Source organism: Portunus trituberculatus, chromosome 48 (assembly GCF_017591435.1).
Source record: "Portunus trituberculatus isolate SZX2019 chromosome 48, ASM1759143v1, whole genome shotgun sequence".
In the NCBI taxonomy this organism is placed as follows: domain Eukaryota; kingdom Metazoa; phylum Arthropoda; class Malacostraca; order Decapoda; family Portunidae; genus Portunus; species Portunus trituberculatus.
In genome coordinates, this window is record NC_059302.1 from 5,574,424 (window position 1) to 5,588,320 (window position 13,897).

Here is a 13,897-nt window from a genome sequence, read left to right on the forward strand (position 1 = left end):
TCAATGAGGACCTTCTCATTCTGGAAAATTAGCCATTTGGTCACAATTACCCTAAATGCTGCACAGATTGATCTCGATCTAATTAGTGGCACCTAGACGCTTCTTCGCCGCCGCTGCAGGAGAGGACGCACGGGGAAGGAAGGGCCCAGGGGTCGCCGGGGAGATGCGAAGTAAGAACAATCACTCTTCCGTCAAGTCAAGCAGGGCGACAAGGGAGAAAGAGAGCGAGAGGGAGCGCGAGGAACACTAGCGTTAGGGCAATTAAGAATGTTTCAGCTGGGAATTCGTAGTAACCAGATGAGAGGTCGTGCAGCGCTTTGAATGGCGGGTTAAAAATTCAGGACGTGATCTAATTGGCTGATTGTAGTCACCTTTACTCAAGCTTTAATCCGAGCGTGAGCGTGGCCGAGCGGACCCCAGATTACCAGGATTAAAGTGAAGATTTACCTCACTCCGCAGGTGGAGACACTGGCCGAGGAAAATAATAGAAACACTAAGTGGGTGAGATGGTTTATACCTTCCCCGTGCCGGCCACCATCCCCTCATCAGCTACATCTGCCGTCATCAGCACCCTCGCCGCTGCCGCCGCCAACTGCCCACCGCCACCGTGTAATCATAAATAACTCTAAAAGGCACCAATGGAACGAAAATTTTTCCACACACTTTTTCATTGCTACGGTGAGAGAGAGAGAGAGAGAGAGAGAGAGAGAGAGAGAGAGAGAGATTGTCAAAGAAGTGATGTATTCCTTGAGGCAAAAATCCGGCGTGGTGGTCAGAGGCAGAGGTAGCAGCAATAGCAGCAGCAGCAACAGCAGCAGCAGGTTGTCCCGCCGCCCCGTCGGTCCGGAACCAGCACAGACGTCGCCGCCAGAATGCTCGGCTGCTACTCCCTGTATTCAATGATTCGCGGATTTCATTGTGAGATTGTAGACCGTATAAGACTGCTGAATATTGCTGCATGGCTACAACGGAGGCTGGGCCCTAATGCTGCTGGGATTCAGCTGTGTTTAACATTAATATCAATTTTGCAGGATTGCCAGGTAATATTGCAAGATTACTTAATATGATTAGACAACACAATTTCATCCTAACCCTCCTAAACACGATGTGCGAACAAATATAACTCAAACGTGAAGAACAGCGAACATAATATAATTCAGTGTCAGCTACGTATCTCTAAACTTGAGCCCTCTTCTAAAACTGCATTGTCCGCCACACAACAAGCAGACGTTCTATCTTCTCATTCTCCGCAGCGTCTCTCAGTGTCCTGCCCTGGATAAAAATGGCGGTCCACGCAGGTACAGAGCGAACGTGATAATGATTCAAACAATTACGCAGTGATCACAGCCGTGAGGAATGTACTTAGGCGATTGTCGAGGATAAATACTTAAATGTTGCACTGTGAGAAGCGAAATGTAGCTGATGGCGGGGTCTACTACTGCTACCACTACTTCTACTTCTACTACTACTACTACTACTAGTACTACTTATCTACGACTAATACCAATACAAATAATAAATTAATATTACAACTTGCCACTTTCACTCTAGGACATATACTTGGAGGTTGAACAGACATATATCTTCCTGAGAGGGACTGTGCAGGCATTCACTGTACAGTATATTCATGCAACTCTCATAGACAAGTGATGGCAACGTGCTGATACAGATAATGGATGTTTCTTGAAGAGCACAAGAGCAAGTAACATTTTCCCGATACACAAGTGCTTTCACCATCACTGCATCATACAACCTTCATCATTTTTACTTAGAAATTGCTACTACCATTATCACCATCTCCCTCCCTCGTCCTCTGTGTCATTGCGTCAGTGTTCACGGCAAAACATCATGTCAGGAGCAGAGCCAATGGACCTCTGTTGAAAGTACAAACATCAGAAGTTACCAAGGGAGTTTTTGTCTCTCACTACACGCAATCTGAAGGCCCACGAGCAATGTAACTAATCTATTCAATATGTCTCCATGTGTTAGTGAAATATCTAAGTCTCTCTCTCTCTCTCTCTCTCTCTCTCTCTCTCTCTCTCTCTCTCTCTCTCTCTCTGACGGTCACCATGGGAAGGAAAAAGAAGGAAACAGGTAGACCTCTCACTCTCTCTAGCAGCGTAAAGCGGGAGAAATTCATTATAAACCTCACACTACGGAAGAGTCACAGCCCTCCAACAGCTCCCAGCCTCCCGTTCTTCATTAACAATCAAAGCCACAGGTTTTAAGGCAGATATAATGCCAAATATTTAATTTCGCCTGATGCTGTGCCCTTCAACAAAGACGCTCTGTCAGGGTGAACAGGGGTGGCACGTGAGTGTGTGTCAGAAACAGGAGTAGGTGGAAAAGGAGAACGACGAGAATGATTATGACGAGGGCGAGGAAAAGGACGAGGGGGTGAACGGGGACGAGTATGAAAATGAAGGCAATGTGGAGAACGAGGAGGAGAAAGATGAGAGAGACAAAGATTTCTCAAAGAAGAGAAAGAGCGGGATAAATAAGATAATTAACTAGAGACAGGATAACGTGTAGGAGCAGGATGGCGAGGTGAAAGGCAGTATGAAAAGCAGGAAGACGAGGCGAAAGAAGAAGGAAATTTAAGGCATGGAGAAAAGTTACGAACGAATGACGTGGGAGACGATGATGACGAGGACAATAACAATGACATTACTGGAAGCAAGATTAAGGGAAGAAGGGAATTAGAAACAACACAACAAGAAGAGCAGAAATATAAAATAAAAAAACACTGAAAACACTTATGTTGAAATAAACACAGTAGTAGTAGTAGTAGTAGTAGTAGTAGTAGTAGTAGTAGTAGTAGTAGTAGTAGTAGTAGTAGTAGTAGTAACAGCAAAAGCAGTAATAAAAGGAGAAATAACAGAAGTACCAGCAACACAGAATGAACAACAACAAGAACTGCAGCAGCAGCAGCAGCAGCAGCAGCAGGAGGAGGAGGAGGAGGAGGAGGAGGAGAGTGAGGGAAAGCTATGAGGTGTGGGACGCTGGATTGTGTGTGTGTGGAAGGGAGGGTTTGTGGGAGTTTAGGGAAGGTGCAGGAGAGAGATGGATAGTGGGAGAGGCTGGGTCAGTGTGTGAGGCAAGCTATGTTAGGGGAGTTTTGTTTGGGGGACACCGATCGCTGGCAAGGTCAAGTTGGGGGAAGGGTGAGGGCGTGAGGGAACGAGAGAAAGAAGAGACTGGCTCGGGATATTGGCGATTGAAGGGAAGGGTCAGGAGGTGTAGTGTACGTGGCTAGTCAGGAGGTATTCAAGGTGTGGAGAGGAGACAAGGGGGAGCTTGGAGCGTTGTGGATAACCAAAGTAACACAATATATGTAAGAAGATATGAGCAGCCGAATAAGAGAGAGAGAGAGAGAGAGAGAGAGAGAGAGAGAGAGAGAGAGAGAGAGAGAGAGAGAGAGAGAGAGAGAGAGAGAGAGAGAGAGAGAGAGAGAGAGAGAGTATACCTGTCTCTTGTCCAGTAATATAATATACGATTATGCTATTTTACCCTACCGTCCCACCTCGAAAACAGAGGCAGACTATTGTTACTGACTGTTCCCAACTATGATATCATTTGTTCCACATTCAACGCGTTTGGCACAAGAAAAAAAAAAGGAGTAAATAGTCACATCCGTTCACCTTTATTTTTATAATATAATGCTACATATACACATGTTTAATTTCCAAGTTAATAGAGGATTTCAGCAGAAAAGTTTAAAGTGTGAACTTCTGGCGAGAGAAAAATATTAAAGCTTTGCAATGTTGGTAGTGATTTTTTTTTTTTTTTTTTTTTTTTTTGCACAGTAGAATGCGGCTTTTAATGTTTTTAATCCCGACAATCCAGAAGGTGACAACAACAGATTACCAACCATAATCTTTAATAAATAACTTCACAATTTTATGCACATAATCAGCTAGGACAATCCTGACCTTCCTTTTGAATAATAAACGATGTGATTCATGCTCGGATGTAGTTACCTCTTTCAGACTGAGGGAAAATCTATATTCTCTTGTGTCTATTCTTCCGCTTGCATAGGGAATAAAAGCAGGCTCCCAGGGTGGTGAGGTCAGCTGTGTGTATCCCCCTAGGGATTCTGGTGCTCCCTGGATCCCCTGCATTGTTTTAGGGCACCGTGACACCAGCGGCCCTGCACCCGTGCCCACGGTCAAAACCCCGACCCTTCAGCCGTCGCCAGTCATCGCTCACCCCTCCTTTATCTATATGGTCACACGCGGCCGCCACCCCACACCCCCGGGAACGACCTGCCTATGGTCAACTTATTCTCCCTCACCCTTCAGTCAAGCTTCCATCCACCCCTTCCACTCTCACTCCTGCTCTTCCCTAACGCTAATATTTTTAGAGAGCGAAGTAAAGTCACACGGTAAGTGATCACCTGTCAGCTCCAAGCCGAGAGAAAAAAATGGTTTGCCGATACACGTTTAGATTCACCGCACCTTCATCACCACACTCCAGGACGAGTGTTTGTTTGAGACTAATGCATTACATTCCTTTATTTTTTTTCCTCCACTTCCACTGCGTATCTATAAATTAATATACTTCACTATAAAGTAACAATAACCTTAGGAAAAGTTTTAGTCTGGAACAAAGAGAGATTTTCCTGAAAATTTAGAGCGAGTAGAGAATGCATGAACCGCAAACCATCGAGAGTCCGCAATGTTTATTTCTTTTTTGTTGCTACAAGTCAGGCTGTGTAATCGCCCGCTATTCCGTAACACCGACGGTTCAGAAAAAATACACCCGCGAGTGTTGGTACAAAGCAGCTGTGATAAACACGAAAACATTTTAATTTTCGGCTGACCTGGCCGAGCCCGCACCGCGCCGCCTCGCTCCGCGTAATCGGGTGCAAATTTAAGCCAAAATCAGAACACATCTACTTTCGTATGCAGAGAAAAATGGGGACAAAACACACTGGCTAATTCAAATGCATTACGCCTCGGTGAACAGATACACGTCCCTCGCACCAGTGGTTATGTATTAAAGGTGTTCAAAGGAAAGTTAAATGGAATAGAAGGATGACTGTCGCGGCAGAACTGGCCTCGGCTCAGCTTGAGTGTACCGGCAGCCTTTTTGTTTCCCTCTCACATTCCATCAAGGTTCATTGAGAAGAGTCGCGGTGCTGGACAATTGACAGTATATTCCAACAATGCCGGCACTGCTTGTAAATGTATTCTTCATTAACGTTCTCGCCTACATCCTTCTACTGATACTCCTCCTACAAGAAATATCAAATTGATGTTAAAAACGTGTCATTGTTTGATATTATATTGTCAGTATTATATTGTCAGTATTTTATCACAAATATAAACACAACATTTGTATAATATTTTTCACTGCATCAACTTACCACATACGATACAAGATCCAAGCGGAAAACTAACTCATAAAAAGTCCTCTATGAAAACGAAGGAAAACAAAGTCTGGTGCACCACGTAATGAAATGAAAATGGAGTATCACAAATAAGTAAGTAAAAGGAAGTGAACACACACACACACACACACACACACACACACACACACACACACACACACACACACACGAAAACACAAGTCCCTTCCCTCCACGTGCTTCCCTCCCTCACTGCCTCCCTCCGCGGCGTGCAGCCCAATAGCACTCACTCCCCTGCCTGCTGCTGCCGTTTTGCCGAAAAAAAGAGTGAAGATAAACTTGGTGACACTCTATTTTTAGCAGCAACAACAGCAACAACAGCAGCACGAGGCCAGACTGGATAAAACTAGGCCAGACATAAATACTGCAGGCGTGTTCGTGTTCTCTCCCCTTTAAGGCGACTTTTAAAAATAGTGGTCGGCTTCCCTTTCATGTTTATTGTCAGAAAACATTTTTACTCGTTCCACTCTGTTGCTACGCTGCTCAATTCATTCGTTTATTTGTTTCTACGCTTTTATTTATTCACTTGATTTATTTACTTAGCAACTGACCCGATTTACTGATTCATCTATTTTCATACTTAATTCGTTGTCTGTTTAGTCGCTAGTCTGCGTATGTTGTTTTCTTTATAAGCCCTTAATAGACAGGAACGTTGACTCGTATGTGTAGAAGTTCATATATCGCGCTGCTCTGTTGCTAAGATCGCTAATCGCTATGTTGGTACTGGTGTCGTGACGTGGTGGTGATGGTGGTGACGGTGGTTGTATTGTGCTGTTATATTCTTTCAATAGTTAGGTTTCTATCTTGCATTTTCTAGACAGAAAAAAGTTAAAGATAGAGGAAGAGACGAAAGACTTACTCGGAGGAGGAGGAGGAGGAGGAGGAGGAGGAGGAGGAGGAGGAGGAGGAGGAGGAGGAGGAGGAGGAGGAGGAGGAGGAGGAGGAGGAGGAGGAGGAGAAGAAGAAGAAGAAGAAGAAGAAGAAGAAGAAGAAGAAGAAGAAGAAGAAGAAGAAGAAGAAGAAGAAGAAGAAGAAGAAGAAGAAAAAAAAGGATTTAGAAATTAAGCAACTAAAGAAGAAAACAATAACAGCAAAAAGCATAAAAAACTAGAACAAGGCAGATAACACGAAGAGCAAGAGCAAAAATACGAATAAAAGTAGAAATCTTGGTCAGAGAGAGCATAAACAAATTTCCAAAACCCATCCTGGCAACAAAACGTCACCACCACCATCACCACCACTACCATCACCTCCTCCTCCTCTCCAAAACGTAGCAACAAAGAGTAACCTTCGTCCCCCTGCGAACTTAAAGCTGTTTGTTCAAAAAGTAATACTGTGAGCTCGCGCTGCAAAAATAGAAAGCCGTGTTTTAGCCAGCGGACCAACAGCGACTGTAGACACACACACACACACACACACACACACACACACACACACACACACACACACACACACACACACACACACACACACACACACACACAAAAGAATCACTAGTTGGTCTCCCTTTAATTCGCCTGCCATGAGTCAAGAACGCCAGCACACCCCAGCGTGAGATCCTAGTGTTTGTAAACAAAATGTCCATTCATAGAGTATCGATGGTATAGACATGAATGAAAGTGGAGTACTACGTCCCCTCTCTGCCTTTGCGGGGGGTGAGGGCGTGTGAGGGTGTGCAGGCACGATGGGGGGAAAGCTATCTGAATTTTTTTGTAACCCTTTTCGCTTTTACCACTGTCCTCCCTCTCTCTCTCTCTCTCTCTCTCTCTCTCTCTCTCTCTCTCTCTCTCTGCCTGGCTGGCCACCTGACTGGAATTTCTGCACTCTGTGAAAACTGAAATATGAAATAGTGTCGATATATATATATATATATATATATATATATATATATATATATATATATATATATATATATATATATATATATATATATATATATAGAACATACACAGGATACTGAAAGACATACAAGCGCAAGCACACACACTCACACACTCACACACTCACACACACACACACACACACACACACACACACACAACAAACAAACAAAAAACAAACAAACAAACAAACAAACAAACAAACAAACAAACAAACAGACAAGCAAAACAAACAAACAAACAAACAAGGGTACACACGCACACCGGCAGTCCAGCAGAGGCAATCGGTGTCCCGGATTTGTACAAAAACCATCACGGTGCTCGAGGCAGACAAATTAAGTCTTTTTTTTTTCTGGTCAAAATGAACAAAGTTATTATTTTCCCCGCTAATTGAATCGAAGCGCGGAAATAACTCTCATATTGCCTTTAATTTAATCATTTGTAGTACGCGGAGCTCACGCTAAATGCGCCGCTCGGGTGCAACTTTACTTGTTGAATTTAAATGGAAGGGAATTTTTCCAGAGCTAAATGTGTCAAAGTTAAAGCTGATGTTCCGCTCGTAATTAACGAATGCGTTTTTACCGAGGCCAAGGTTTTTTTGCTTGTTTTGTTTGTGAGATACGTTGTGATTTTATCTGTTGAGGTACTCCCTAGATTTTTTTTTTTTTTTTTTGTGTGTGTGTGTTTTATTGCTTCTTTTCTCAGGGACAATACAAAAATTCACTTACACAAGCAAGCTCACATATATGCTACGACACAGATTTTGTGCATATTTACATGCGAACAAAAGTTCACGTTTACGGAAGTATTGCCCTTACATTAACAAAGAGGTAAAATCTATAATGTCTAATACTTGAGATAACAATTCTAACTTGGGTTATTATATTCACTTACATTCAAATATCACAAAAATTATATACAAATTTATGAAAAATGATAATATCCTGGTTGACCTTTTATGTAGTATATTATTCTATTTTCATAAATTTACTTAACAGAGAGCTTATTAAACCTATAGCATATTGTTCGCGCGCGCGTGTGTGTGTGTGTGTGTGTGTGTGTGTGTGTGTGTGTGTGTGTGTGTGTGTGTGTGTGTTTCACTGTTTGATATGCTGCAGTCTCTGACGAGACAGCCAGACGTTACCCTACGGAACGAGCTCAGAGCTCATTATTTCCGATCTTCGGATAGGCCTGAGACCAGGCACACACCGGGACAACAAGGTCACAACTCCTCGATTTACATCCCGTACCTACTCACTGCTAGGTGAACAGGGGCTACACGTGAAAGAAGACACACCCAAATATCTCCACTCGGCCGGAGAATCGAACCCCGGTCCTCTGGCTTGTGAAGCCAGCGCTCTAACTACTGAGCTACCGTGTGTGTGTGTGTGTGTGTGTGTGTGTGTGTGTGTGTGTGTGTGTGTGTGTGTGTGTGTGTGTGTGTGTGTGTGTGTGTGTGTGTGTGAAAGGGGATGGCTTTCACAATTTTGATGGTATATGACATAATAGGTGCGGTAACCATAAGTACAGGACAAGTATGTCGCTGGCTAGAAGGAAGAAGAGAGACTCAGCCTATCGCCATCTCCTTCTTTCAGAGTGGTGAAAGACGGACCTACCAAACTCCCATGCCTCTGTCACCAACAAGAGGCTTCTCCAACACTCACGCTACTGGTAATCTTGTTGAGCCGGATAAGCAGAAAATTCAGGTGGCCTTCTTAGGTATACAGTCAGCTGTCCTATGGTGTAAGGCCTTTCCCGTTGACGGAGGGATGCAGGGACTGGCGCGGTCGGCGGCGGGATGAGCGTGTCCCTCCTCCCAACAATGCAGGGGCCCCCCTACCTGCAGTGGTCAGGCCGCATCCTTCATATGACAGGAGGCCGTGACAAAAAATTACCTTGCCGTTGCATATTCCCAAGTGCATTGTAAGAGTATTGTCCTTCTCGCACGTTCCCCTTCCCGTGGTCAGTCGCCTCAGCTGCATTGCCGTCCGCACTGGCCGCGCCTGCATTGGGTGCCAGCGCCGGCCGCGTCGCCCGGCCTGGCAAAAAGTCACCCCCGCTCTCAGGAGGCTACAGCAGCTTTGTTCCCTATTGTGTCCTCGGTCCGGGCAGCTAAAAATTCTCCATTGGTCACTAGATTCATCTGCATTGCCTCAGCTGGGCAATGGGTAGCTTACTTTTTACACCTTGATCGGCCTGGGCCCCGTCGTGGTTCCCTCACAGCCCCTTGGCTGCCGGCCGCAACCACCAAGAACTTTGACCAGTTTCCTCCTGAGTGTGGTCGGGGCGGTGCCGGGCGGGACGCAGCGCTGGACAGCAGCCATATTAGACATGCAGGTTTCTCATACAGTCAGGTATGTTATCAACAAAAACATCATTTTCCAGTTAAAAAAAAAAATTATGTATACATATTACCTATTGCGTATGTAATAAATTTTCCGTGGATCATTCAGTTTAAATCTACTGTGGTCAGTTACATCCTGCCATTAGTTATTGAGTGGCATTATGAAGTTGGAGGAGATAGTGTATTTTTCAAAGACACATAAACGACCAGACGCAGCGCGGGGCCTTGTCAGCACACGGCTGGTGAATGAAGCACCATACTTTAAGCAGACCTCTTTAATCAATCGTCGGAATCCCAATTACTGCCATCTGAAATGACAAAGAAGTTATCTTTAAAATTGCAAATTCTGCTTCAGTTTCTTTGAGTGCCGTCAGTTGTTTAGTGAGGCAGCTAGGCCGCGCTGACCACTTCATCGCGAGCACCAACTCGAGATCGCAGCTAGGTGAAGTAGAATCAATAACATCCGCTGAGAAATCCATACCGGGTTAATAGGCGCATGTATCACCAATGATAAACGGCCGAGGCATTCTTTCGTGATGTAATCCATTACTGGTCGAAGGTAATCTGATATTTCACGTAATTGGACAGGAGCTAACGTGAGTGTTCGCCATCTATCATGTGCGTCAGATAATGGCTCCTCTTCACAAAAGAGACAAAAGGTTCGGGGGTATTTTTCCCGGAGCGACGGCCTGTCCTGCCGCTCGTTAGGGCCGCGGCGGCCTCACGCCTTGCCTCACTGTCAGCCGGGTTTTCCGTCTTTTTCAAGCCTTAACTGGCAGGCATCATGAGCGCTTCACCCAATGCTCCTCTGACTTGTTCGCATAACATCAGCTATTGACATATTTAACTTCAAACTTTATCTGATAATCTATTTCTAAACTCGTACTCTTCATGTTTCTTAATTAATATTGTTAACATTAATGTTATTATTATCATTATTATTATCATTATTATTATTATTATTATTACTATTATTATTATTATTATTTTTATTATTATTATTATCATTATTATTACTACTACTACTACTACTACTACTACTACTACTACTATTGTTATTACTATAATAATTTCTATTAACTTCACTGTTATTATCCTTGTTATTATCACTATTATTACTACTACTACTACTACTACTACTACTACTACTACTACTACTACTACTACTATTACAACTACTACTACTATTGTTATTACTGTAATAATTTCTATTAACTTCACTGTTATCATCCTTGTTATTATCATTACTATTACTACTACTACTACTACTACTACTACTACTACTACTACCACTACTACTACTATTACTGTTATTACTATAATAATTTTTATTAACTTCACTGTTATTATCATTGTTATTATCATTATTATTATCATTATTATTACTACTACTACTACTACTACTACTACTACTACTACTACTACTACTACTGCTGCTGCTGCTGCTGCTATTATTATCATCATTATTATTATTATTATTATTATTATTATTATTATTATTATTATAATTATCATTATTATCATTAATATTTTTATCTAGTTATATTATTATAATTTTTATTACTATTATTATAATTATCATTATTGTTGTTATTATTTTTATCATTATTATTACTATTATTATTATTATTATTATTATTATTATTATTATTATTATTATTACTATTATTATTATTATCATTATTATTGTCATTATTATTATTATAATTATTATTGTTATCATTATTATTATTATTATTATTATTATTATTATTATTATTATTATTATTATTACTATTATCATTATCATTATTATTATCATGATTATTATTACAATTATCATAATTATTAAGATTATCATTATTATTATTATTATTATTATTATTATTATTATTATTATTATTACTATTATCATTATTATTATCATTATTACTATTATTATTAGATATTAGGTATTACTACAACTAGTACTACTACTACTATTATTATCATTATTATTATTATTATTATTATTATTATTATTATTATTATTATTATTACTCTTGTTGTTGTTACTATTATTATTATCACTACTGTTACAAATATCGTTATTTTCATTACTACTTCAAGAATAGTAATCTTTCCCATTACGAATGCAGACATGACTGTAGCAATGCTAAATGATAGATAGGTAAGTGGAACTGCTGGATCCTCCACAATATCAATTCAAACAAGAAATTTTGCCTGTTGCAAAGAAACCCAAGATTTAGGTAATGAAAGAACCGCATCAGTCATCCATCACTATTGTTTCTAAAACAGAACAAAGCAAAAAGACTACTTACCATCGTCGCCGCAAGTGGTGAACAGAAACATGAATGAAATATGATATCTTCCTTGCTCAGTAATTCCCATTGAAGTGTACACGATGCATATTTCTGCAGGCAAAGAAAGGCATTTGTGAAGGTGCAGAATCGTTATGTTCACAATACGGTGTAAGTCGCCTCCACATTCTACTCAGGCAAATTAAAGAATATATGTATTATATATCTGCACTTCGCTTTTACATTTTCATAAATGCATTCGCCCCGACAGCGTTGCCACGCACCGAGATCACTTTCAGTATATATATATATATATATATATATATATATATATATATATATATATATATATATATATATATATATATTCCTACTCTCCAAATCAAGGTACAAAAAGCAGTAGCTACATTATTTTTTTTTAGCAATTTCTACTCAACAACTTGAAGCGCTCCGTGTTGATGCATCGGCCCTCATTTCGTCCCCTCAAGTTCACACTAGCCACCTACCGCTTTCTGACCAAGATAACAAAAATGTGATATCAGAACCTATTTGCATTTCACAAATAAACGGGAAAACAATATTTCTGCTACATAATACACTTAATTGGTGACCCTCTTTTGTAATCTTTCAGTTATTAACATATTAACATACATACAGAATAAACATATTATACTCTCAAAGTAATTACTTTTACTTAATTAGACAGGAAATTGATCAAGCATAAATAAAGAAGCAAACACTCAAGCAAATAAAAATTTACAAATGCAGTCTAATTTTCACCTACAATATTGATAAGTAATTCTGATTAGTGTGTGTACGAATATATGTAAGTGCGTAGGTATACCAGTGTTTGTATTTCCACGTGTATGGTCGGCTGTTATGATGGCCGGGACAGGAGGGTCTGAACACGTGCAAAGAGAAGAGGTGATCTCGGGGGCATAAATATCCCATGTAGCCTACGGTGCCTTTGTCCAGCGCGGGATGCAGCGTCCAGAAACAGCACCGCCTCTTGTCGCAGCAGCCCAAGGGGAGCGTTCGCCTAAATGAAAGCGCACCCTTTTTCTCGCCCCGCCGGCCGACCCCTGTGTAGTTGTGCTCGTGCTACGAGAAGTGGTGGGGGCGGGAGGTTTTGTGGTCACTCGCACTTGTTTTACTCTCCCCCTTGCCTTTAAATTTGTTTCAGCATACTACCAATTTTTCGGCTGCCATCTTACTGGAGTATCGTTTACAAGTGCAAGTATTGGAGTAGTGAAGTCAGATATTATTGTCAGTGCCCTTCATTGCTTCGAAGTTACTACTATATTAACTTTGAAATATTATATCAAAACCTTATGTAAAATCCGGGGATGACCAAGTTATTATTTTCTTTCCACTCCGGCTGCACAAGTGCACACTAGTTTTACCTGTAACTGTTGCTCCATTAATATTACAACGGAGTGAAAGTGAGGGAAGGATTTGTGATAAAGGAAGGAACTGAAGCAAATGTAAGTAATATAAAACATTCGCCAGACAAGCAAAGAATGGTGGGTAAAATTTATCCCTCAGAGCCGAAAACCATAACGTCTTTTATCCCAGCAATTATCACTGATTTCCTGCACTTCGAATATTAGATTTTTCAACACATCTTTCATAATTCAACTCACTAATTCATATCTCACAAATATTTCAACAACTGTACCCATAAGAACGTTGTCATACATGTGTATGATATAAAAATAATGAGAAAGGCCAAAAATGGAAGGAAAAAAATACTGAAAACCATGAGTCATTTATATATACCAATACAAAATGAAGTCAGAAAAGACAGTAAACCTCGTGGAAAAAGTGGCCCAGAGTGGCAAAATATATACCATTTAGTCGGCTCTGTACGTGGGCGCCGATCACACTTTTGTTACCTGTGCGCGACGGTTCTCATTAAAGCCTGTACCTCTGCCTCATTGAATGCAACCCAAAAACTCCCTGGCCGAGCGATGATCTTTAAATA

General features: G+C 41.1%; 1 protein-coding gene across 1 annotated transcript in view; it reads left to right on the plus strand.

Annotated features, from left to right (window-relative positions):
- The first annotated feature begins 506 nt into the window (after positions 1-506).
- The window catches only part of LOC123498786, a 53,207-nt gene continuing 39,816 nt past the window's right edge, over positions 507-13,897 (plus strand). The window contains exons 1-3 of the mRNA XM_045246211.1: positions 507-609; positions 4,130-4,371; positions 9,165-9,644. Of these exons, the coding sequence (XP_045102146.1) occupies positions 507-609; positions 4,130-4,371; positions 9,165-9,644 (825 nt within the window). The remainder of the gene's footprint in view (positions 610-4,129; positions 4,372-9,164; positions 9,645-13,897) is intronic.